Here is a 26,520-nt window from a genome sequence, read left to right as displayed (position 1 = left end):
TGAAAAGTGTTTTTTTCCTCCTTTTGCAAAGACAGTAGAGGCAGGGCGGGGTGGGAAGTTGTAGCACAATGTTCCTTATGAGACAAGCTGGTCACTTTGCAAGTGTGGAGCTAACAGGCTGGTGAAATGGAAAGTGTTATCTTGTAGCAATTTTTAGGTCATTAATGAGATACCAGCATAGGAGAATTCAGAGGGATAATTCTACTTGTTAGATACTGCTGTGTTTGTAGCTTGCCCAGAGCAAACTGAGAGAATGACAGATTCACGACTGAATGATTTTCCTCCATAAAAAGCAAAATACATATGTACAAGCAAGGGTACAAATCCTGCTTACCTGTGTCATGCAGGCAGTTGCATTGAAGTCTATGGGGGGCTTTGAGCCTAGCAAGGGTGAGTTTGGGGGCTCTGGTAATGGAGGAGGGCAAAAAGGACAGCATGGGCTGAATCCCATGAGATTTCCAGCTCACATAGGATTTCTGGGTGGGCGGGAGCCCTTGCAGGATTTGGCACGAGATTTGGAGCCATGTTAGGAGCCCTGTGCTCAGGGCCACGTCCCTTTTGCTGGATTCCAGCAGTCAGCCCATTATCTAGGTGGAGTCACCACTTTGGGGCTGGGAAGGAATTTTCCCCATACCCCCGGATTGGTGAGGCAGGTCAGGTTTTATTGTCTTCCTTGCAGCACAACCTAGGGGTTGGGTTCTGGGCAACAGGCGGGCTGGGATTCTCCCCCTCCTGGAGGGCACAGTCTGGCCCTGTGGGAGAGTCGTCGTTGCAAACGTTGGCAGGTGCCCAGTGCGGGAACGAGCTGATTTAGGCCCTAAAAGGTACCATGGCGGGCATCCTGAGGGCACCTCCTTACACAGCGGGGGCATTGTGCTAGGCCCCTGGGGGCAGAGGCAAACCAGGGGTTGGGATGCTACCCAGGGGGACCCCTTGCAGTGTGTTGTATGGCAGTGCTGGGGGCGGGGGTTGAGGTCTGAAAGGGGGAGGGATGTGGCTGGAGGCGCCCAGAGAACCTCCTAGCGTGGTGATTGGCTCCCTCGGTGGTGGGCGCCCGCCAAGAATTGGCAGAGGCTCAGTGGGGTGTGAGTGACTGCGCAGGGCCATCCCCCGACGGGAGTCGAGGATGTAATGTGACTCTCAAAGGTGCGGCTGGTTAAAACCCATTCCCCATGTCCCTGCTGCGTCCTGCGCAGTGAGCACCCCAGGACCGTTTGGGCTGTGAGGGTGTGATGACAGGCTGTAATAGGGTTAGTGACACGTGATGTCACAGCATTGCCTGGGTCCGAGTCTGCAGTTGCTGCCTCAGTGAGCTCCCCAGCGCCTGAGGTCTGTTTGTACTCGGGCTGCTTTGGTGCCAGAGGGTGTGGAGTGGCCTCAGTGTAAATGAGAATCAGGCTGCACTGACTTCCGTGGAGTCAGGCTGGTGTAACACTGACGTGACCAAGTGGAGAACTGGGCCCACTGGTGCTGGGGTATGTCTCAGCCGTAGTGTTTGTCAGATAATATATTCAATGCGTAATAAATCATTGACGGGCTATGTCTTTCAGTGAGCATGATCCATCAACAGAGGGAGTCAAATCATGCAAAAAATGTACCTGATGAATAATTTATTCTACAAACAATGGCATTATTAATAGAACATCAGATTCAATTAACACCATTCATTCAGCTCGACTTTTGACTCATGAAAATAAGTGGTGTGTTGTGCTCTGTTGTGTATTTTGCACGATGCACACTGTGCAGTTTGAGTTTGATAGTTTCCACATTACACTCAGAACAGTATTTGATATTTTTAAAGTATTTTGTTTACTTACCACCCATACAGAAAACAAGGCCACACATTGCTGGATCATCAGCTGCTGGGCTGGCTTGGTGGTCTTTTTAACCCAATAATTGCATGAAATGAAGGTGTCTCATCATATAACGATAACGGCCTGGGCATGCTGCACCAACTGATCCCCATGTTCTGCTGCACACTCGAAAGTAATGAACCCGGAGCCTGGGAACAGCAGCAGCGGGAGCTGCAGGGAAGGGAAATTAAACCAAAGCCTGTTCGGATAGAATGTGTTTATTACAAAATGGCCCAGTCTTTGTGCAGGGAAGAGACGGATCATGACGGGATGTGGGTTGTTATGAAGAATGGCTATCACTCTGTCAGTGCACACTGAGCTTTTACAACACCGAGATAAACCAGGAGGCTGACTCTGCTGCCCTTTCACACCCGCCTGAGGTCCCTGCTCTAAGGCGCTGACCAGCCAAGGCCCTGATCTGGTGGTGGGATCCCAGCAGATCGTCCCTTTTTCCTGGGCTGAGTCCTGTTGGCTGCAGAGGGATTCCACACAATCCTTTGTGGAATTGGGCCTTAACAAATGAAATTCTTAAAGACTGAGACTCAATGGCCAGCAAACAAACTCTGAAAATGCTCCCTGATACCGACCGTCCCTGTCCCCTCTGTGCTGCATTGGGAGATGAGAGAGCTCAGCACCTCTCAGAACAGGGCTCAGACGTTTTAAGGGCTGGTGTTGTTTTCTTTTTTTAGCTAAGAGACAGATTTGTGAGTGGAAGGAGCTGTCCCCACTGAAGTCAGCTGGGTCACGAAATAGCTGAGGAAGGCCCAGGTGATGGCATGTAGCTAATTCTGTTTGGAAAGGATGAATCTAGGGGGAGTGAGGAGCAGGGTGATGGGGCCGTGCAGGAGGAGAGCATCTCGGTCACTCGCTCTCGTAAGAGCTGACATCCATACAGGGCTGGGAAGTGTTTCTACCCAAACTAAATTATGCAGAGTGAGCGATATGTTCCCCTTGAAGGAGAGCTCAGTGCTTTGGCTGAGGAGTTATTCTATGATAGCTCCCTGCAGGTGACTTACATTATGTACACTGCACTCGCCGCCTTCCCTTCGTTTTGTCCTGGTATTTGCCTGGTCTGTCTTCGTTTGAAATCCGCTCTCTTGTTTCCCAGACCCCTCGTCCGGTATCCAGGAGACACCAGCTGCTAGGGCAGCCATGGAGGTGCTTGCTCTGAGAGACCTCTGGCTTTAAGAACACACACATACACTGGGCCAAACTTAACCTTGGGGTAACTGACGTCGTGAGGTTCCACCCGAGATGATCCTGGCCTTATTTTCTTTGCCCCCTGGCTTTGTTTTGTTTGGTCTCTTGGTTCCAGTAACTGCTCTGCATCCCTTTCCCCTCTTTGAGGCCCAAACTGGAGCTGGGACAGCAAACCCCAGCAGACTGCATGTTGGGAGTTGCAAGGATCCACCACGGCTGCCAGCATTTAGTGGATCCCAAAGGTAGCCCTGGGGGTTAGGCCTCGAGTGAGCCTTGGACAGGTGGCTTTGTGTCCTGACACCAAACCCCCGTCAGGTGGATTTCAATGAGCAAGTTTCATCAGTTCCCTATGGTGGCTGAATGATTTTCTGCTTAGGGGCAATCCCTCAGAAGCAAAGTGTGAAAGAGAGGGAGAAATGAAATGGCTCTCAGGGGATATAACTTCACCCTCCTTCACCCCCAGCTCTGCCACTTACTGCTGAGACACCAGCACGTTCCATCCTGCTAAAGAACCGACAGACGTTTCACGTGGGCATTCGTGGCAGATGCCACGACGTTTCCTGAGGGTGTCTGGTGACCTTGGTAGGAGCCATAGAACGTCACAAGCCTCCAGCCTCAGTGGGACTCATGCTAAGTCATGGAGCTATTTTGGCTGATGAGTGTGCGTGCCTCCAACTGGGAGCTATTTATTGGGGGTAGAGACTATTCAAATGTTCCCTTGCCTCTGCTGAGAAGAAGAGTACCCCCGACTTTCTCCAGCAATGCACACCCCTCCGCTCTAGGTGTGGGAGGTCTGACGGGGGTGCTGATGGGGCATTTCCGGCTGGGAGTGTATCTCGGCATCTGACCAACTGTGGTGACTGGTCACACCAACGTGACATCAAAGGGATGCTCATGGTGGGTCAGCGCTTCCAGCCTGAGCTACGCAGACAGCACCTGGCTTGTGCCCCGCAGTGCCAGGGGAGGGGCACAGGCCTCTTTGCTGGCCCTTCTGGGCATGCATTGCGTGAATGCTATTCTGGTGACTGGTGGGAATGCAGTTGCCAGGCCAGGGAGCGTCTCCGTGGCAAGCCGGGGACAGCAAGAGGCTGTGAGGTTATCATTGACTCTCAAGCCACTTTGTGCTCCTGTATCTGGGGAGCCGTGGCTTGGTGCCCAGCTCAGCCGTCCGGATGCTGTGCTCCTGGGTACAAAGCAGCACCATGGCCCTGCCAGTGAGCACACTGCTCCTTGATGGAGGAGGCAGGGAGGGAGCAGAGAGGAGAGGAATATGAGACTTAGGGAGAATAGGACCCAGATCCGCCATGGGCAGCCCTGATGCCGTTCGGGCCAGAGGGGCATCAGCAATGCCAGGAGAAGGAGACCTGGGGAGACGTCTCTCCAAGGCCGTGGCAGTCGTGGGAAGGGGTGTAACCACGGCTCTGGCTCGACAGAGGTTCAGTCTCCTGAGTCAGGGGAAGGCTTTGTCAGGGCTGAGCCACTCAACACCAGCATCTCTCTGCATCTGTCACCCAGGGGATTGAATTGCTGCTCGGAGAGGGCTCCTTTCTTGTCTGCGTTATTCCAGGCCAGCAGCGGCAGCTGTGTTCCAGCTGTGTGCTGTCAGCGCTGCACAGAGCCTCTCTGTCTCCTTTTCCCCGATGTGAGCAGCTCACGCAGCCCAGCGCAGCTACTGTCACTGCTATACCATGTATGGTAATATAGTCCGACGGGGCTAGGGGCGGGGGGACGGCTGACTGTGCTCGGTGCCCAGAGGAAGGGCGTGGAGACGGTCCCACAGGTCCTGCTGTGTTGGGGGGCTGGAGCAGTGCGCAGTGACTCTCCTGACCCGGATGTGCTTTGCTGAGCTACAGCGATGGGCGGCTCCAAACATGGGTGCCACACCCAGACGCAGGCCAGCAAGCGCTGTGCAAGCAGATTGATGGCCCTGCCGAACGCTGAAGCGTGTGTGCGTGTATGTGCTTGTGTGTGTGTGTGTGGGGGGGGGGTTAATACATCCCACTTTGCAAGGCGAAGCTGGGCCCCTGTCCACACTGGCCTCAGAGCCACGCTAGGTCCAGCATGTCTGAATGCAGCCCTGGCCAGCAGGGGCATGGGGATTTTTGTGCTGAGATGACCCGTCCAGGTTGTCTGAAATGTGGTTTTATTCCCTGGCTCCGACAAACTCCCTCCCTCTCCTCGCTGATTAGGAACCCAGCTGGCAGGGCTCTCACCCTGTGGGGGCTGGTCTGTGGGCAGGGCTTCCTCTGAGGCCAGAGGGGGAGATGGGCATTAGCACTGGCATCTAAGCTTGACTCTTGTGTCGTGCGTATGGGGCTGCATCTGGTCCAGTGTTTGATTCTCAGCACTGGAAGGTCCTGCCTGGCCACTCCAGGGGCTTGCTGGCTAGCATTACTGGGGGAGTAAGGTCAGGTGGGCTCACCCCCACTTTGGCACTGCTATACGGCCACTAGGGAATCATGGTGCCATGGCTGGGGTCCCATCTAAATCCAGATGAATTGCCTCTAAGTCAGCAATGAAACCCGCAGCACCAGCCCAGACTTGAGCGGAGCGCTGCAGCCAGGCCCTTCCTGGCATGTCCTTGCAGCCCAGCGTTGGCACCCAGTGGCCGGCCGAGTGAGTTGCTGAGAGGAGATCGGAGCCAGGGAGGGTGCCCATTGCAGGGATTTCTCTACGTCAACGTTTGGGGGGCCAGGGGGATGTGTCCCCTCATGGAACAGGCAGACATCTTGCCCTTCCACACCAGTCCTCAGGGTCCCTGCTCCTGGTCCCTGGCAGCAAACAGAGCCAGGAACTGCCCGCACTGGCTGCAGGAGGGTCACAGAGCTAGTGCGGCCTCAGGCAGCATTATGTCCTGGTGGGCTCCTAGCCTTTTCCAAAGCTGCACGCAGACCTGCAGGCCCCTCCGGGGCTCTGGTCACCAGTGGGGAGGGAGCTGGGTGTCTTGTCCAGAGTGTTTTGGAAGCAGCTGAAGGAGACCCCAGCAATGTGAGACTTGCAGAGCTTAGTGCAGGCGCTCATTCTTCCCCCATGACATTCTCCTCTCAGTCCTCCCTGCTCGGTTCGTTCCGGGTGAGTGTGGTGCTGGTGGAAGGTGCTGAATCGCCACCTCTGTATATTGACCTCCTGCGCGTCCGCGGTGACCCATAGGAACCATCTCGTCGGGGGCTGTGGCCCATGCAGACCTGGCCTCTGGGCACAGGTTGCCACTCTGGGGCGAACTGTGGTGGTGATTTTTCTGATGTGGATGCCTGGCCACTCACAAGGGGATTGAGAGCCAACAAACTCACTTCACATGGGGCCCTGAACAGGCATCTGGTGGGGGGACTCTGCATGGTGAAGCCCGTCTCCCCTGCACGTCTACTGGTATGGCTCATTTTTACATAGGTTCACTAGGGACCCACCTCTCTGCAGAAGATTCATTCGTTTGCAGTTTCATCATTGTGTCCCTTTTTGTTCCAGGTGGCTCCATGTTCACCACTCACCAGGCATGCACAGGTGAGCTGCAGGCCCTGCAGGGGCCGTCTTTGTTCTGGGTGTGGGGTCCTGGCCCATGACCGGGCTCCTAGGTGCTACAGCAACCCAAATAATGAATGGATCTAAGGCCAGAAGGGGCACTAGGATGTCTAGTCTGAGCTCCTGCCTAGCACAATAACAACAAGCTCAGAAGCCAGGCTCTCTGGTCAGCAGCGCTGCCCATCTGAGTGCACCGGCTAGTCTAGTGCTGCATCCGCTCTGCAGCCATGACGCCAGCTCCGGCCAGCATCACTCCGGGCAGCGAGGCAGCATCACCCGCTGACTGATTTGTTTCTGAGCTGGTGACTTTGTAGACAGTCCCTGAGCGGGCAGCTCCCTTCGGCCCTGTGCATTCTTCCCAATGATCTGAGGTGGGATCTAGTGCTTGTCGGCCTTGTCACAGTCCATAAACCATCCCTTCTCCCATCCCGCTGCCCTCCTGCTGCTGGGCACTGCCGGCTCACCAGAGGGGCACCAGGGTCCCCCTGGCTGGAGAATTCCACTCCCTGTGGCTGCATACAGAGCAGAGCTCAGGCTGGCTGTGCATCCTTGGAGACGCTGGTGACTAGCGTGACAGGCTGAGCATGGAGAGCTCCTCGAAGAGAGAGGAACAGGCCAGCAGTTACCGGCTATAGCAACCCAGAGCTCTCCGGTTCTCAGCACCAAGCAGCTCGCTCTCCATGCTGTGCAGGGCTAGAGCAGGTTACGTCACACCTGCATTTCCTCCTGTACCAGGAGGGCTGAGACCCTGCGCCTGTGACTGCAAGCCTGGCAGTAGCATGTTGAGCTAGCCCTGCCTATGGAGACCAGGTGACCCCGAACCGGGCTCCTTCCCAAACACCCCCCGCCCGTCGCCTGGTGGATGTGCACACAGGACACAGGTGTCGTGAGCGTTCTGTGGAACGATCCTGGTGTGAGTGCCCTGCATCCTAGGAAACGGAGAGAAAAGTTTTGCGTGGACCCTTTGCCAAGCTTCATCCTCTCAGCAGTTTGCAACGAGCTCAGCGATGCTCCGTGACTTCCCCATGGAAATCCTCTTAGTGGCAACTTGAAGAGAGAAATTCATGGTAATGTCATGCGAGGCTTGGGAGGACTTTTAGTGGCTTCATCCTGCCAGGCACGAGGGCCCGGGTGTGTTTGTTGCATTTCCAGAAAGACACGATACAGTGACATGGATTCTAAGGGCCTTTGTGGTGGCTATTTTTCCCCCTTGTGGTTGTGTTTGGTTGGTGTATGGATTTTGGGTCTAACACTCACCCGCTGCAAATTCAGCTGGCCGAGACTGATGTGGAAAGGACTCTGCCCTCTAATGATATTTTGTTTGTACCTCTGCACCAGTCAGCACCTGAAATTAACAAAGAGGAAGTGAGAGGGGCTAGTTTGTAGCCCCTACAGAACCGTTTGGTGTGACCCTTCAGCAGCAGTTCTCTAACAAACCCTGACCCCAGCGCTGCAGGTGCACCCCTGGTGTACTCACACACTGGTGACGTTCCCCATGGCTAGGTGCTGTGTACCACCGAGAGTTAATTCTAAAGCTCACAACCAAGAGCAGTGTTGAAACAAAACTCATGCAAATGTAAAGGTGCCAGACTGATGTCCCTGGAGACCAGCGCCCTCTGTTTATCCACGGGGCAGGCGCTGGGCAGTGCCTCGTCACGCGGCCCTGGAGGCGTGACTCCTGGGAGGGGAGCAGAGTTCAGTCCCTGGAGCCCATTCACTCCCTGGCAGAGACTGACAACCAGGGGACAAAGCCATGGTGCTTTTAGTGGTGTGGGCATTTGCTGAACTGAAACCCACCACGCTCGTGTCACGCAGGCCTCCTGCACCCGTCAGACCTGCCAGCACAGCTGGCCTGGCCTGGCTTTGGTATCCACCCTGAGTTCGATGGCTAGGAGGCCCATTTCTCGCACGCGCCACACGGCACTTACTGGGTTTCATTTGCTAGCGAAGGCAGCCATGTCGCTTGTCACAGTGGGCAGCTGGGGAAACCAGGGCCACCAAGTGAGAACGAGTGGGGTCAGGAGGAGAGAGGACTCTGCAGACAGTGGGGAGTGAGCAGCGACAGTGGGAAAGAGGCATAGTCTGACTGGGGAGTGCGTGTCCCTGTGACAGCCTGTAGGGTTGTTCTTTTGATGGTGCATCACAGTCCGAGCAAGTGGTTTCTTCCCACTCCCTCCGTTCTGTCCCTCCATGGAACAGTCGTCAGCCGACTGTGGGAGTCGGGCTCTGGCCCTTCAGAGGAGCTGCGGCTGCTTTTTGGAGCCATTTGATTATGGGCGAGCCTCCCTCGCTAGCGAGGCTCCCACCTCTGGATGGGCAGAAGAGCAGTACATTGGTATCGCTCCGGAGCACTTGCAACTGTCGGCCAGCAGCAAAGCAGATAAATAAGCAGACGGACCCGAGAGAGAGAGAGCTGCTGGCAGGCTGCAGTGTCAAAGCAAACTCTGTTTTCCTGAGCCTTTGAGCTCATCCTCCCTGGATGGAGCCTCCATCTGCAAAGCGTCAGAGCCAGGTCCCTCTGGCAGGAGGCATCCGTGTGTGTGCGGTTCAGGCATCCACTGCCCCAGGAAAGGGAACAGCCACGTCTCCTCCCCAGATGGGAGCAGTGGAGAGGGCCTCCTGCCATTCCCCATGTGCTCAGTGAAAGTTAACAGGCAACTTAAGCATCTCTGGGCACTGCAAAGTGCTCCATTTAAATCCACGCACCTCACAGCGGTGATTGGCGATTGTTGCTTCTCTTGTGTAGCAGCGTGCTGGCTGTGGCTCTGTGGATAAGCTAGTTCAGGGCTCTCAGCCAGATTAATCCCCCTCTTCCAAACCAGTCAAATAAACAACAGCTCAGGGGTGTGGAACCTCAAACCCAGCCGAGGTGCTCTTCCCACCCGATGGCTGTTTGGGGCTCTCTGTGAAGTGAGTTGGGGGGTTCATATGTTCCCCAAATGTCTACATCAGGTGCAAAGAAGGGAATTTGCTACAGTCCCCATCTCAGCACAGCTGATCTCAGCTGCCCGGCAGAGGTTTTCCGTAGTTACAGATCAGCTATCCGTCTAGGGCCCATTGAGACTGACAGTGACTTCGCTGTGCTTTGAGACAGGCCTTTGTGTGCCAGGCTCTGCGGTAGGGAATGGGGGCTCTGGTGGGTACTTCCTCTTTTCCCTTTTGGGACTGATCTACAGTGGGAAACTTTGCAAGCCAAACAGGACTCTTGCTGCAGTCTCCTGTGCAGTGAGCCATGGAGACACCCCAGGGTCATCTAGGCTGCCTGGTGACACAATCCACAGCTGGAGAAGGGCCATTTCATCTTGGAAAGCAGTGACATCTAATGAGATTAGCATAGGAACGAGGCAGACCCCTAATCTCTGGTGTGGTGTGTCCAGTGTGATCTCCTTGGGATAGTTTGGATAGGTTGTCTGGGATGTGTTAGCTGTAGAAACTGGGTGTGCTTGCACCACAGCCCGACCCTGTCTCATTTCCCAGCATTCCTGGGGTGGGGCGGGGTAAGCGTCCCTCAGGGAGGGAGAGTTTGCATTTTCCTCCCAGTCCAGGGGAACCCACTGCGATGTCGGGTCTGTCTCGCTGTGCCATTCTCCGCAGCCTTGCCCAGCCTCTCACAGTCCAGCCTGGAGCCTGGCGTCCTTTAGCGGAGTGCAGTTCTGTGCAGGCAAATTGCAGGTGGGAGTACCTTGCGCCTGGGATGAAGAATCCCCAGGGAGGTCTTTGAACTAGGAGCTGACAGTTTCTCGCTGCCATGGTGCCAGCAGCAAGTCCCCTTTTCTAGCAGCTCAGAGAAGCTATTACAGCTCCCCACAGCATGCCTGGGACGGGACTCGGGGCTCCTCCGGGCTAAATGCAGATGGCGGCTGTTCCAGACAAACCGAACGCTACAGGGCTGCTGGTCCTTGCTGCGGCTAGCCCTGGAGCAGCCTGTGTCATTGTCCTGCTGCATCAGTCATGTGCCTGTGTTGGCTTTAGTGAGAGCCTCACCGCAGAGGCTAAAACAAACCCCAGAGTGCCTGGCCTGTGCCCTTGATCGGAGGGGGGCTCTCCAGGTTTGTCTGAAGCCTCATTGGTGGAGCTGGTCAGACAGTTTCTGTCAAAATGTTCTTTCGATTGGAAGTGGCTTTTTCAACCAAATGGGAATGGGAATGAAAAACATGCATTATTGTGATGAAAAATCGGGGGAGGAGGGGCGAATCAAAACTCCACACACACACACACACACACACACACACACACACACACACACACACACACACACACACACACACACACACACACACACACACACACACACACACACGAAAATTTCAAAGAAAAACTTGCAAAAAAAAAAACAAAACATTTTTGTTTGTGTCGGAAATTTCAGAAGGAAAAAATCCTTTCCCGGCCAGTTCTGCTCACAGGTCCATGGATTCAAGGCTAGAAGGGACCGTGGTGACCATCTAGTCTGACATCCTGCACAGCACAGGCTAAGAGAAACCTCTCCTGTGATTCCTGCATCCTGCCCAGAGTTCTGGCTGGGCTAGAGCATCTCGCTTACAGAAAGACATCAAATCCTGATTTCCGAACTCCAGGGGACAGAGAATCCCCCATGTCCCTTGGCAGCCTGTCCCACTGGTTAGTTACCCTCGCTGTTCAGACTCTCTCTCTGAAGTTGTCCCAAGAGCTGGGTGTGGTCTGTGCAGCTAGCACCTTAGCTGTGACTCGCCAAAGATGCAAGAGCCAGCAGGGCTCACACTCCTGTAACCATGTTGCTCTTGCTCGGCCGACAGGAGGAGAAGTTAGCAGCGATAAGTCAGAGATGGTTGGGGAGCGGAGACAGGCTGGACCCAGGGGCCGTGTCTCAGGCTCGCTTTCCTGGCCGCTGCTGCACTCCCAGCAGTTGTTCAGTTTCTTGTATCTCTGCTTGTTATTTCTATCAAAGGGCTTTTTAGTTCACCTGCAGGCAAGAGCCGTGGTTAGTTGGCCCAGGTGAGGGCAGCAGTGGTCATTCATCTTCCTAGTTAGAGCCTGGAAGTGGGACTCCGATTCCTGGGTGCGACACTGGAGTGAGTCAGTCCTGTGACGTGCTTGGATAAGTGTGGCCTGTTGCGTTTCTTGGTTTTCAGGGCGGGCACCAGCAGAGGCTAGAGGGCTGCAAGCCAAGTGGTGACCTTGCTGGGTTTTCCCAGGGGTTGGGGAGGTGGGATGCTGACATTCAAAACTGATTAGCATGGTGGGGCGCAGAGGGCCGGCTCCGTTGCTCCCGAGCCAAGGACAGGGCAGCATTGTCTGCAGAAACGGGCAGCAGTTACTATTGGGGCGCGCAGGGCTGGCTCCGTCGCTCCCGAGCCGAGGACAGGGCAGCGTTGTCTGCAGGAACGGGCAGCAGTTACTATTGGGGCGCGCAGGGCCGGCTCCGTCGCTCCCGAGCCGAGGACAGGGCAGCGTTGTCTGCAGGAACGGGCTGCAGTTACTATTGGGGCGCGCAGGGCCGGCTCCGTCGCTCCCGAGCCGAGGACAGGGCAGCATTGTCTGCAGGAACGGGCAGCAGTTACTATTGGGGCGCGCAGGGCCGGCTCCGTCGCTCCCGAGCCGAGGACAGGGCAGCGTTGTCTGCAGGAACGGGCAGCAGTTACTATTGGGGCGCGCAGGGCCGGCTCCGTCGCTCCCGAGCCGAGGACAGGGCAGCGTTGTCTGCAGGAACGGGCAGCAGTTACTATTGGGGCGCGCAGGGCCGGCTCTGTCGCTCCCGAGCCGAGGACAGGGCAGCGTTGTCTGCAGGAACGGGCAGCAATTACTATTGGGGCGCGCAGGGCCAGCTCCGTCGCTCCCGAGCCGAGGACAGGGCAGCGTTGTCTGCAGGAACGGGCAGCAGTTACTATTGGGGCGCGCAGGGCCGGCTCCGTCGCTCCCGAGCCGAGGACAGGGCAGCATTGTCTGCAGGAACGGGCAGCAATTACTATTGGGGCGCGCAGGGCCAGCTCCGTCGCTCCCGAGCCGAGGACAGGGCAGCATTGTCTGCAGGAACGGGCAGCAGTTACTATTGGGGCGCGCAGGGCCGGCTCCGTCGCTCCCGAGCCGAGGACAGGGCAGCGTTGTCTGCAGGAACGGGCAGCAGTTACTATTGGGGCGCGCAGGGCCGGCTCCGTCGCTCCCGAGCCGAGGACAGGGCAGCGTTGTCTGCAGGAACGGGCAGCAGTTACTATTGGGGCGCGCAGGGCCGGCTCCGTCGCTCCCGAGCCGAGGACAGGGCAGCGTTGTCTGCAGGAACGGGCAGCAATTACTATTGGGGCGCGCAGGGCCAGCTCCGTCGCTCCCGAGCCGAGGACAGGGCAGCGTTGTCTGCAGGAACGGGCAGCAATTACTATTGGGGCGCGCAGGGCCGGCTCCGTCGCTCCCGAGCCAAGGACAGGGCAGCGTTGTTTGCAGAAACGGGCAGCAGTTACTATTGGGGCGCGCAGGGCCGGCTCCGTTGCTCCCGAGCCAAGGACAGGGCAGCGTTGTCTGCAGGAACGGGCAGCAGTTACTATTGGGGCGCGCAGGGCCGGGTCCGTCGCTCCCGAGCCAAGGACAGGGCAGCGTTGTCTGCAGGAACGGGCAGCAGTTACTATGCTAATGGGGCACATTAAAACATGCTCTGGCGAAGAGCACAGTGCTGACCCTGGCAGCGATGGTGAGAGCAGAGGTGGGAGCCAGCAAGGCCCCCACAGCGTGAAGTGACCTTGGAGCAGCAATGGCCTCGCGACCAGTAACCCCGCAACCTGCAGCAGGCTGCTCGCTCCACTTAATGCAGCCAAGCCAGGACCACAGCGAAGTGCCAAGGGTGCCAGAGACCCTTTTCCGGGCTGAGCCCCACAGCCTTAGGGCTAGGGGTGGAGGTGCCACTGCAGAGCAGGCCCCTCTGCCTGTTTGTAGCTAGTCTGTGCAGGCCGGAGTCTAGCTCACTGCTGAGGTAGAAACTGGCTCCAGTACATGGAGAAAAGGGTGGGGAGCCCAGGAACCATGATGGGGAGGAGGGCTCAGGCTGGGCATAACGGGGTCTTGTGTTTGATGATATACAGCGTAAGGGCAACAACTTTCCTCCATCAGTCCCTGGTGCCTGCTGCCCCCAGCCCTGATCCTCAAAGGGGACCATGCAATGGCCACCATCCATCCAAGCTGGGAGTCCGTCTGAGTATGGCTCCTTCAGCTCTCCCCTAACTGGTATTGGAAGCCAAAGTCACCTCCCCCCATGCCCAAATGGGGTCCCAGCTCCGGCCAGTCTGGAGAACAAGGGGCCAAGTACCAGGCGTGGCTCCAGGTTACTCACCCACTAGGCCAACACTTACACCTTTAACAGCAAGCATGATGCCGGCCTTCCAGTTCTTTGGGAAAGCGGATGGTGCCTCGCAGCCGGCCTGCCGGGAGTGTAACGCTGCAGCTGGGCTTTAAAAGAGGGTGAATAATTTTATGAGGTAAACTATTAGTAGTTGAGGGTCATTAGTTGTCAGGCTTCAGGGTGCAAGTTGGTCCCTGCAGGGGTCAGGAAGGAGTCGTTCCTCTACACAGACATGATTGCACTGTTAGCCTGGTGCGCTGCCGTCCCTGTGCAGCATCAAACACTGGCTGCTGCTGGAGCCAGGGTATGGAACTTGGTGGGCTGAACCCAAGCGATGGAGTTGGATTCTGGTTCTGAACTTCTCCTGACGTTCCAGAGCTGTTGGATCCAGTGTCCTGGTCCAGGCGCAGCTACTGTCTGATCTGCTGGAGTGAGTCTGATGCACCTAAGGCAGCCCCCTTGCTCCCTTCCTCGCTCCTTTGCTCTGCTGCTTTTGTCCTGCCTATTGCGAAGAGTAACTCCTGTCCTCCTCTCTGTTCTAGTGACCATGGAAACAGCGCTGATCTTTCTGTGCTCTCTGCTGGTGTCTGTGGTCGTAGCGGACGGTAGGTATCAAGAACCGCACACCTTGCACTCTGGAGGGGGAAGGGGCACAGCCAAAGGCCTCTGGGACCCAGGCAGACAAAAGCAGTTACGCATCCAGATCGGGGTGCTGGCCTGTGTACCCCCCGGGCTTGGAGCTGGCAGGGGCACAACTGATGGGTGGAGGAAGCATCAGGACTTTTAAAAATATAACTCATTGGGAAAATATAACTCACAGCAAACAAACATCAGGGGAGCTGCTAGGGGAGGGCACTGGTCCAGCTTCAGGGACACCTGTTTGGCCAGCCCTACACAGTCTGAGTGGGAACATGGGGCCATAAGCTCGGGTAACTCAGCCACTGAGAAAAGCACTTAGCAGGAGGCCATGAGAACCTGTCCGTATCCACCCTGCTTTACCCTACAGCTTCCTCCACCTTCTGCCTGCACCCACTCACGCTGCCTTACATGTGAGCAATTGGCCTCAGGGCGTCTGACTGTGGCCACATCAACGCTGGGAGCTCGGGATGTGTTTCCCCAGCTTGCTCACAGTAGCTCGATGAGAACTAGCTCCAGTAGAGAGTTGTGTCCTCACGGTAGCATGGGCAGTGCAAGCCACACGGAGCACAAACACTCCTGAAAATGGTGAGTGTCTACTTGGCACAGCTAAGCCGTGCCGCCGTCTCCCTGCCCCTCTTTCTTCCCAAAGAATGGCTGCTTGATAGGGGATGGCCCGTTTGCTTTGTTGACACCTGGCTGGGTCGTCCACTTCCCTTTGTCTTTGAGAAACTGGTTTAGCCCCTCCCCAGACTTACCTGGGAAACACGCTTCAGTCATGGCTTTAGCTTAAGTTCATGACTTCACACATGACATTGCTCCATACGTTTTGCCATGATATTACTGATCAGCAAGTTATGCATTTTCAGATGATCCCTCAGAAGGCATGCCTTGTACACCGATTATTACAGTGTGTCTAGGGTGTGAATATAGGGGTGCGTTCTGTCACACCTCCCCCCAGAGAAAGCTACAGCCTGGGAGGCACTGGCTGACCTGGAGGCAACAGGTCGGGGCCCTCTCTCCTGAATAGGGCGTCTGCCACCATGTTTTCTTTTCCCTTGATATGCACAATTTCCATATCAAATTCACATAGTGTAAGACTCCAATGGAGAAGCTTGGCGTTTGAGGCTTTAGTTTTGTGCAGCCAGATGAATGGAGAATGATCTATTAATACCCTGAACTTTCTGTTGACAAGATAGGGCTGTAACTGCTTTACTGCCCACACAATGGCATAACATTCTTTATGACAGAATAGTTTTGTTCAGTGGGTGTCAATTTCTTACTTAAGAAAGCAATGGGGATGTTTCTTGTTGTTCTTCCCAGACTGCCTTAATACAGCCCCTAAACCAGGGTCTGATGCATCCATGCACAGTTCAAACTTGTCAAAATCTGAGCTAGCTAGAACAGGCTTTTCAGACAAGATTTTCTTCATCTTATCAACCCCCTCTTGACATGCCTTTGTGCATACAGCTTCATTAGGCTTTGTCTTTTTACATGGATTTGTGATTGCAGACATGAGGTCACTGAACCCACACACACACCTTCTGTCACACCTTATAATACCAGACCTATGAAAGATTGGACCTGCTTCTTTGTTTGGGGCATAGGCCAATTCACTATGGCTTCAACTTTGAAGGGATCCGGGGATATTTGATCTCCCCTACCCAGTGTGCCAAATAAGGAACTCCGGCTGATCAGGTTTTACACCTAGAGGCTTTTACAGTTAGGTGTGTTTTGTGATCAGCCCAGGTGTTGCTAAACAGTGCTGTATCATCCACACGGGCTCTTGCAGAGTCCTGCAAACTGTTTAACACTTGGTTGAGCAGCCTCTGAAAGGTGGCTCCTGCATTAATTAACCCAAATGCTAATGTTGTGACCCCACAGAGACCCATATCAGTCATGAAAGCAGATTTTTTCTGTGCATCCTCATCTAAAGGGAATCTTCCAGTTTCTGTTAACCAAATCGAAAGAGCTGAGATATTTAGCTTTGCTTAAGATACCCAGCATATCATCAATTCTAGGCATAGGATAAGCATCTGGTATGGTGACAGCACTGAGTTTTCTGTAATCAACACATAACCTTACAGTGTTGTCTTTCGTAGGGCCTAAGACCACAAGTGATGCCAAGAACTGTCAGACTCTTTAATTACTCCCAGGTATAACATATTTTATGCTTCTGCACGAATTTGCTCTTGCACCTTGCCAGGGGCCCTGTAGGGCCTGCTGGGAGGTGGCTTTGGTTCTTCTGTAACAATTTTGTGGGTGAGCAAGTGTGCCTTCCCTGGCTTGCTAAAAACACTTCTTTGTGCTCTTGCAGCACGGACAACACCGCTGCCTTTTCAGCTGGTGTTAACGCATTGCAGATATTGATGCTTTCCAGAGACCGAGTCAATTTGGCATTCAGCCGTCAAATCAATGAGGTGGCATGCCTCAGTTTCCCCTTCTGCACAGCAGATCATGTTTACCATGGCTCCCCTTCTGTGATAGGCTGTACATCTGTTTACATGCACCAGCTGTGGGACAGCATTCCCATGGGGCTTTTTCCCATGGTCTGTATCTTCATTCACCTCTGTCACCTCAAAAGGTCCTGCCCACATTTTTTGCATTTTGTATTTTGTTGCTGGGCTTAGGACTAACACCCAGTCTCCTATTTCAAAAGAGTGTTTCCAAGTATGTTTATCATACCGTGCCGTTCGTTTGTGAGGTTAGACCCATCATGTCTTTTAACTCTTTTTCTGAACCTTTGTACGTACTCAGCTACTGGCTCTCCCTCTACCTCCATGTCCCCTTCCCAGGCATCTCTGATGAGATCTAGGGGTCCCCTCACATTCCTTCTGTATAGGAGATCAAAAGGGGAGAAGCCAGTTGATTCTTGGGGTACCTCCCTGTAAGCAAACAGCAAATATAGTAGCAACTCATCCCAATCTTGGATCCTCTTATTCACATATGTTCCTAGCCTAGATTTTAGGATCCTACCTGGACACATGCAGACAAGTCTCTCACCTTACACTTAGCCTGTAGCTCACCAGGGCAGGGACCGTCTCCTTGTGTGTTTGTCCAGCACCCTGCACAATGGGGCCCTAATCCCTGATGGAGAGTCCTCAGCTTTACAATAACACAAGTAGTAATTCAATGCAAGTTAAACCTTGCATGCCTAGAGGGGTTTGGTACAGTGCTTGTAATCACAATGCTCCTTTTCACAAACTTTTTGTCTGTTTTGTTTCCAGCAGCCAATCAAGAGAAGGAAAAAGATCCTTTCAACTATGGTGAGCATCAGAGTCCTTAGTGGTATGCCCATGGATGAGTGTGCACGGTATATACCCTCATGGTGCTAACAGAACTCTGTGTGTGTGTGTGCGCGCGTGCATGTGTGAGACCTGACCATGTTTGTCTGAACACTGCAGCCCACTTGGAAATGAAAACTTCCCTTGCCTTTTTCCCCCCTAGATTACCAGAGTTTGAGGATCGGCGGTTTGGTGTTTGCCGTGGTCTTGTTTTCTGTTGGAATTCTCCTTATACTCAGTAAGTTGGTGAGGGCTGAGTCAGTGGCCCAGTGAGATGGTGGAAAGAACCTCATGGCTAAGAACTGGCTGCCCAGGGACGTGTCTCGGGACTGTGCTCCAGTGGCCAGCCTATGCCACAGCCCGGGCTGCTGCAGCTACACTGCTTCTTTACATCTCCCCGAGCTGGAAACAGCCCTGCCAGCTGCAGTGTAGACGGACCTTAGTGTAAATGGGAAAACCAACATGCTTTGAGGGCCGTGTTTCTGCTGAAGGGCCCTTATGCCCCTCTCAGTTCACTGACGGGGCTACCCTCTTCCCCTGTCCCCCCTTCCCCAGTGGGATGCTGCACACTCCGACTCCTCAACGTTTGTTTTGAGTGCTGTTTCAGACAGCACAGGAGGTGACTTTCTAACCTGTGGCGTGGCTCTGGGTCCTTTCCACCACAGGCAAGAGCTCTGCGGCATCCCCCTGCCTGTCGTTCACCACTGCTGCATGAGCCTTGGGAAGGCTGCTGGGAATGCTGCAGATCCACAGTGTACCTGCAGACGCAGCCCGCGAAACATGGACCCACGGCCAGGGGACTCGGGAGCTACTGGGTAGTGAAGTTCTTGGGGAAGCACCGCTGGTGCTCTGGGGTGAATGGCTACGACCTATTCCAAAGAGAGGGTTTCTCTCATACGCTCATGATGTTTTCTTACTCTTCCAGGCAGGAGGTGCAGATGCAGCTTCAACCAAAAGCCCAGGTACGCGTGCGAGTGGTGGTTAGCCGGTGGACTCTTTCTGCCTGGAATTGGAACGCTCTTTAGACTCTTGACCCATAAATAAATCCATAGGCACATAGCAGCTGCTAGAACCTTCCTGCTAAATGAGGGTCCACACTCTGTACTGCTTACACAGCCAAAGCGCAGGGAGTGCCCCAAGGTGCCTTGAGTAGCAAGGGCAGGATGTCTGCTTGGGGCGGTTACCCCGAGCTGTCTGGGGTGCACTTCCCAAGGGCCAGGACTCAAGTTATTAGCCAATCAGGAGAGTCCTAGTGCACTCGCCAGCCTCGCCCGCCTGGGACACGCTTTTCCTTGCATGTTCCGATTGCGTTTCTCCTAGGGAACCTGCCAGTTCAGTGGAGGTTGTAGCCTATGTGTAGCACATCCAGGAGCCCGGCATGCAGTCCCTGGCCCCACCAGCCATCGCATTGCAGGGTGGTGCAGTGGTGCGCCGGGGGCTCGATGGGGGCCTGCTTTATTTCGTATAGGGCCCTGCAAAGGCCAGAGAGGCTTGTGCAAACTTAGGCTAACCAAGAGAGCCAGCCACTGTACAACGGATCCTTTTCCCCTCACACCTCCCTCCCTCCAACGGACTGAGAGCATCTCCTCCCCAGTGCTCCGAGCGCTCACAGCCACCCCTGCCTGCTGGTCTGTAGTACCCATATCTCTGAGTCGCTGGGGCTCCCACCCACCCCAGCTCCCGCCCTGGGCTGAGTCAGTTTGCTCTTGGTTTGGTGGTTATGGACGAGAGTCCACGTTTCTTCACTGGTGTGCACTTGGGTCACAAAACTGAGGTCCTAACCTGACAGGCATTTAGCAGGCATAGCCCACCTGGTCTCTGTGCTCAGCCGCTCCCAGCATCACGCACTGTTAACAGTGTCCAAACTCCTGCTCTGTGCACTGGCAAGGGGTGGCGCCTCGCAGTTCTCACTGTGCATCTCTCGTTGCAGAGCCCCTGGGGATGAGGAGGCTCAGGCGGAGAACTTGATTGCCTCAAACGGTAAGAACCTGGTTCTCTTGCTGCACACATGTTGTGTTTCATTGAAAGATGGCCCCTGGCTGCTTGCTGGGCAGGCGGCTCAGGCCTCTTGGTTGAACTTTTAAAGATGTTTTGCCATTTTCTTTGCAGCAACAGGGGCGCAAAAGGCAGAGAACTGAACTAGAGCCATCAGGTGAGCCATACCCAGCTTTTCGTATGTGCTGCTTCTCCATGCCGGACAGGGTGAATGGCAGCCGCACACAGGGCTGAGGTCAGAGCCTCGCTCGATGTTAGCAGGGATAGCGTGGGGCAGGGGGTGCAGTTTGTTCCGAGCAGGGAGCACAGGACCCCAGCACAAATCGGGGGGGGGTTACATGTTACTCGGTTGTGCTGCAGTATCGGGTCCATTCCAGGATCCGGTCCCTGAGGCCTGTACTCAGATAAAGTCCCCGTGTGACACCTGCAAAAAAACCCCAAGGGCCTGATTCTGGTCTCCCATGCCTGTGTGTGAATCCACCGAAGGTGAGACTGATGGGCGTGAGAGCCGAACAGGGCCCGACGTGGCCCTCAAGATCTGGCCCTGGGGCTGGGAGTCAGGCGTCCTGTTGTCACTCAGATCCGGGCTGGTTTGCGGCAGTGCGATTTGTGAACGATAAAGCCACACACGTGCGATCTGTGCGGAGCGCAGCGGCGCGTCGGATTGTCTGTGTAACCTGCCTCTGCGTTGCCCGGGCAGGGCTGACACTTTACATTCCTCAAGCCAGTGCTCCCTGGTGTTCATGTCTCTGTCCCTTCCTGACCTGCGTCCTCAACACCATGCAAGCCGTAAGGCCACTGGGTACAGGATGGCTAGCTGGGGAGTTTCCCTTCTCTAGGAGCTCTACATTACTGATGCTCCTCCTACTTTATAACCCACCGTAGAGGCATGGTCTTTCTGGAGATTTTGGGTTTTCACTGTACTCTCGGAACGCGGCTTGGCGGACCGGTTACACTTAAGGTGGTGCTTTGCTCGCAGGGAAAGGTGCTTTGTGCCTCTGGCAAAGTGGGTGCTTAGCATTAATGGCTCTAGGGGCCTGTTGTTAAGGTCTGTGGCCCTTCTGCTGGGGCTGTTTATTTGGAGGTTGCGTTCTAGTTGGTTAATTTGGGATGGAACCTCAGATACCAGGATGGGTCCTTGGGCTCTCTTAAGACATGACAAACCCTGCAAAACCAGGCACTTACCCCGGTAACTTGGCTTACGTTTCCTTGCTTCCACCTGCTGGTGTCCTGTTGTGCGTGCTGCTTGCGGCTCCATCTGTATTTCCTACTGGCTCTATGTAGAGCTGAGTGAATTCGCGAAGCACAGATTCATTTCCCCTCTGTCTCTGCTCAGGGACTCCCTGCTCACAGATGGAGTTTTCCTTGAATGTTTTTGTTGCAGTGACATTTTCTTAAAGTGATGGGTAGATTGCAAACCCCTGTCTGAGAGTGTTCAGTGTCGTGCTCTGTTGGGTAGCGGGAACTGGTCAGGCAGGTCAATGCCATTGTGTCTGTTCTCGGATTGCATAAGTGCAGATGTGAAAATGTGGCACCAAAATACAGGATTTTTTAAAAAGAAAACGTAAATTTGGGTCCCAGAAGTGTCTGCTGCAGTGAACAAGCACCTGCTTCTAGTTAATCTTTGCCAGACAAAGCAAGTGCAATCTGCCTTTTTCTGGCTTTTTCTTAGTGTCTCCTCTGCTTTCTTCCCTGATGAGGGGTTGAGTAGCAGGAGCCAGACTGACTCATTGTCCTCCCTTCTCACAGATCAGAGACCTGAGGACAGACCCTTGGATCACAAATGCAAGCGACCTGCAAGAAAGCAAGAATGACAGCAACAGGTCCTCCTGAGGAGATGCAAAGAAGCTGTGTCTGTGTTACCCACTGTACTTTAATACCGGTTCTCTGTATAAAAACCTAACTAAACTCCACGCGCCGTACTGTCTGCCTACACTGTAATGTGTAACGTTCATGTATAACGACCATCACCTCTAAGGCTAGCTGTTGACGATGTCGTATTAGTAAGTTTCTCTTCGTTTTTCGAGTGCTGTTGAGTGGTGTGCGGCTGTGTGAGATTGTCAGGATGTGCTCCCCATGGCACTTCGCTTGGCACCACGTTGGGGGTGTGGTTCTTCGTCCTTTCTGTGTGTGTGTGTGTGGGGGGGGGGGGGGATTGGGTGGCTGCCTCTCAGACCTAGGAGCATGGATCATACACCACACTGCTAACTAAGGAAGGGGGTTGGAAGGGGGTATTATTTTCACATCTGGGCTGATTGTGTTTTATTCTCTTGGCGGGGCAGGAAATCTGTTAGAACTGGAGATGGGTCCAAACCAACCCCCGGCTCCAGACTCTTGCATGTTTGACGAAGGGACGGGGGGGTCTGAATCTGAACTCACATCCAGATTTCTAAGGTGGCCAAACCCAGAGCCCAGGCCCAGACTCCCTCCTGGGCTTTGGGGAGTTTGAAATCTGAATCCTGGCTCAGGCTCTGCACCTGTGGCTCTAGTGAGAAACCCACGGCCAGTGGCACCAGTTGAACCAGAGCTCAGCTAAAGGCCTCGTCCCAGTTGTGGCAGCCAGCCAGTGCTTGTGCTGTGGATGGCTGGTGTGTGCACATGTGCAACACAAACGTTGCACGCTCCAAGCATTGCAAGCAGCAGGTTCTTGTTCTTGTGATGCAGTTTTTGTTTAGTTTAGACGGGGCTTCAGGAATCACTTCAGTTTTGTTTCGGTGAAACTGAATCTGCAGATAAAATACAACACGGTACGGCTGGACGAGACCCTTGGGGAGCAGATTGCAGTTGCATTTTGCAGTATCAGCAATAACCTTCATGTGGCCCCGGAGCACGGCCCCAGGGGCCCTGGCTGGTGAGGAGAAAGCAGAAAAGCCAGATGCTTTTATTTCTCAGACCGCACCTTCATGCCAGTTTAAACCCAGGAGAGCTCTCTGCAGCATGTGGCTTGTCGCTGCAGCACCCTCCTCTCTGAGCTCAGAGCTAAAATCGCCTCCCCCGGGAGATGTTACTGTAAATGTGATCTCTGTGAAATGCCCCAGCACAGTGACACTATGCGGGAAAGCTGGCTGTGCAGCCAGTAATCCTGCTCCCCGCCTCCCATTCTGTGTGACTCTGCGGGTCGGTCTGTCGGGGAGGAGGTCAGACTGTCTCTGAGGACTAAACAGGTCTCGTCTCAGACATTGTCTCTGTTAAAGGGCCAGTTCTTTTTTGTCTAAACCAGCAAAGGGATCCATGGAGCACTGCAGGAGATTAAACGCAGCAGCTCTTTACCGTGAGTGGCCACGCCTTTGTTAATTCCTTTCCAGTGCCCTGTGGTGGGGTACAGGGGGTCGAGTCCTTGGCATTAATGTCGTGTAATTCCATAGCAGCTAGACATTGTCAGCACCCACTTGCTGTACAACACTCCCCTCTGCCTCTGCAGAGAAAACAGAGCCCTGAATGGTGCTGGGTGACCCTCCAGGGCTCAGAGGGCAGCTCTGATAGGGTGGAGGCTGCCCCCATGCAGGTGGGCCATGCACCACTTATTTCTTATGCTGCCTTCATAGAATCATAGAATATCAGGGTTGGAAGGGACCTCAGGAGGTCATTTAGTCCAACCCCCTGCTCAAAGCAGAACCAATCCCCAACTAAATCATCCCAGCCAGGGCTTTGTCAAGCCTGACCTTAAAAACTTCTAAGGAAGGAGATTCCACCACCCTCCTAGTGAAAAAGTTTTTCCTAATATCCAACCTAAACCTCCCCCACTGGAACTTGAGACCATTACTCCTCGTTCTGTCATCTGCTACCACAGAGAACAGTCTAGATCCATCCTCTTTGGAACCCCCTTTTGGGTAGTTGAAAGCAGCTATCAAATCCCTCCTCATTCTTCTCTTCCACAGACTGAACAATCCCAGGTGTATCTAGGAGTTAAGTGTTGCCAGCCTCTGTGCTGGCCCAGGGCACGGAGTGAATTTTCCCCCCAAAACTTCCCAAAGTCTGGTCACTTATCCAAACCTCTGATTACCCAGGAATATGGCCCAGTCCTGTCGTCTTTCCTGGTGACTTATGCATTACAAGGGGCAAACTCATGTGGTCAGGTTACCTCGTAAGGTTCCCAGCACTTGCCAGGCAGATGCACAAACCCAACGTGAGATCAAACAAGGGGAAAGAAATAAAATTAAATTCAAGGGAGATGAAGATTTCAGAACATCAGTGTAGGTCCAGATCCGTTCCAGGAAGATTTGGTGAGCAGAAGGAAGGTTTGTTTGGGATCCATGACTTCAGGACAAAGTATTTTGTTTTCCTCCAGTGGTGTGTGAGATGGGAAGCATCTCCTGTCCCGCAGTGTGAGGCAGAGTGAATGCGTGTTGTGCACCTCCAGACTCTTTCTTTTCTTTGTCCAACCTGTAGCAGGCAGTGAGATGTTCTTTTTTTCTTGGTGGCATTCTACTGATTCAAACAGGCAAACAAGCAAAACCCCTCCCAGTCGTCCCCCCCCGAGTGTTAGCTGTACGTACACCATGAGTTCTGTGTTCAGAGTGACTTCAGTGTCTGTAGTGTGCAGTCAATATAAAAAAAAATTAAAATCATATATGTAGAAAATGGCAAAATCTTGAATGTTGTAAAATAAAACCAACTGTCGTGTTTTCATTTTAAATCAGCAAAAACCTTGCTGCTGTGATAACGGACTGTTGTATTCTGTGTTGTGATCCAGAATCTACGGGGAAAACAAGGAATAAAATATCATTTCTATCTCAGTGATTCTCTAACTGTTTTGCACCATAATGCCGGGATGTCTAAGGGGAGGACCAAATCCTCTTTCCTGAACGGAAGCGAAGGCCGGTGGTTAGCAGACCCAGCTGGTAAGGGGCTTGGGGCATGGACTGCCTTTTTGTTCTGTGTTTGCACAGTACCTAGCGCAATGGGGTGCTGCTCCGTGACTGGGGATCAGAGGTGATATCACAATACAAATAATAAATACGATTACTCTTAACAATCATTCAAGTTCACAGCTACAGCTTCCCAGGATGCAGTGCAATCTTCCCCTGCCCAAGCAGCATGGTGCATCATGGGAGATATAGGCTGTCCAGAATAGGGGTATCGGGCACTCCCTTGAGGCAGTGCACCACCACAGGGAAATGCAATTTACTGTTGAATTGATTGGAAGTGAAACGTTGGGGTCAGTTCCACAAACCACAGGGAGAGGTTTTGCTCAGGAGCGCTGAATCGTGTACCCATTTCAGAATCAAAGTATTTTGGAACTTTTCGTTCTGAGGTAATTTCAGTATGTCAACTTCTCATCCCAATTTGGGCCAAATGTTTGTTTCGTTTTTTAATTGTTGGGATTTCCCGCGGGATGGCCATTCTGCTGCTCGCATTGCTCTGGGCTGAGCCCAGCTTAGCTGGGCGGAGTAGCAAAAACAAGGGGGTGATTTTGACTTAAATCCTGGCGGGCATGGGGAGGCGGCGCAGTCAGCGGAGGATGGGGATGGTGCAGGCGCACGTGGGGGGAGGTCTCTGCGTGCTGCGGAGGGTAGTAGAACCGTCTGTGAAGGCTAGAGGTTAGCAGGGGGTGCACCCTGTCGAAGAGCTCTCTGAGCTCTCTGCAGCTCGAGAGTTTGTCTCTCTTACCAACAGGAGTTGGGCCAATAAAAGCTATTACCTCCACCTGGTCTCTGCCCTGGCTCTGGAAGACTTGGAGTTAACTCAGCTCAAGTCACGTGCCCCCCCCCCCCTCCACCACAAGCATTGGAATAAGGAACCAGTGTTCCTAAGGGCTGCCCCTGGCTCCCTGGCAGTGGATTTTGCTAGCCCTTGGCAGCGTCTCTCTGCAGGATGTTTCCGTTGCAGGCTGGCCCCAGCAGCTCATGGGGGGTAGAGCTGTGCCAGAGTCACGAGGCTCCCAGACAGTACAGTGTGTCTGTGTCTGCTCTGGGGGGCTGGCTCAGACGGTGCCAGGGCAGGAAGCTATTTATTTCTGCCCGCCGTCAGCGGAGGCCCTGCCCTCCTCACGCGGAAGCTGGATGTAGTTTAATGCCCAGATGTTTCTGAGACCCCCCATGAGTCTCATGGCAAAATCAAAATTCTGCTTATTTTAATAGAAAAGCTAGATTTCCAGGTGTGTGACAAGCTTCTGGTAGCGTCCCACTGGTCCCTGCTGCTTGGGAGGGGAGGATGGATAGGGACTTCATTGTCTCCCAAGGGACAGAGGCAGCTCCAAGAAAGACGCCTTTTAACTGTTGAATAATGGCTTTAGGTTTCTATGCTCCCAGCCAACATGCCATGAATGAAGCCAACCACCTCTCCAGGAGGCAGACCCTGTTATCCTGGGGTTAACTGAGGCACAGAGCAAGCCAGTGGCTGGGTCTGAGGTGGAGATGGGGACAGAACCATGGGTTGTTCCCACCAGTGCCTCAAAGCACCAGACCCATGAAAGACATTTTCCCTCGGGCTTATTTTACTTTGATGAAATAGTGTCACCCTCCATCTAAGCAGAAACCCTGGTAAATTCCCTTTGGTTTCATGGCTCTCTCCTTAGCAGATCGGCACTACAAGGTCACCCACTGGGCAGGAAAGATCAAGCAGTGTTTCTGGAAAGTTTTGTTTTCACTTCAGCGTTTCCAAGACTTTTGTGCTTCGCTGCTCCAGCAGTCTTGAAAATACTTAAGAAAACAGCGCCCCTGGGGCAGGCCTTTTTTACGATATGCAGAGGCCACTTGGAAGTTTCCTTTAAAGCAAATTGCAGTGGTTGGAGACA

General features: G+C 53.8%; 1 protein-coding gene across 1 annotated transcript in view; it reads left to right on the top strand.

The window, feature by feature from the left end:
• Positions 1-26,520, top strand: part of FXYD6 (FXYD domain containing ion transport regulator 6) — a 52,184-nt gene that overhangs the window by 13,515 nt on the left and 12,149 nt on the right. Inside the window, exons 2-7 of the mRNA XM_074936537.1 lie at positions 14,412-14,474; positions 17,733-17,771; positions 17,953-18,027; positions 18,715-18,751; positions 19,720-19,769; positions 19,899-19,915. Coding sequence (XP_074792638.1) covers positions 14,412-14,474; positions 17,733-17,771; positions 17,953-18,027; positions 18,715-18,751; positions 19,720-19,769; positions 19,899-19,915 — 281 coding nt within the window. The remainder of the gene's footprint in view (positions 1-14,411; positions 14,475-17,732; positions 17,772-17,952; positions 18,028-18,714; positions 18,752-19,719; positions 19,770-19,898; positions 19,916-26,520) is intronic.

This window comes from Natator depressus, chromosome 22 (assembly GCF_965152275.1).
Source record: "Natator depressus isolate rNatDep1 chromosome 22, rNatDep2.hap1, whole genome shotgun sequence".
In the NCBI taxonomy this organism is placed as follows: domain Eukaryota; kingdom Metazoa; phylum Chordata; order Testudines; family Cheloniidae; genus Natator; species Natator depressus.
Note: the sequence above shows the minus strand (reverse complement) of the source record. Positions and strands in the feature narration are given on the sequence as shown.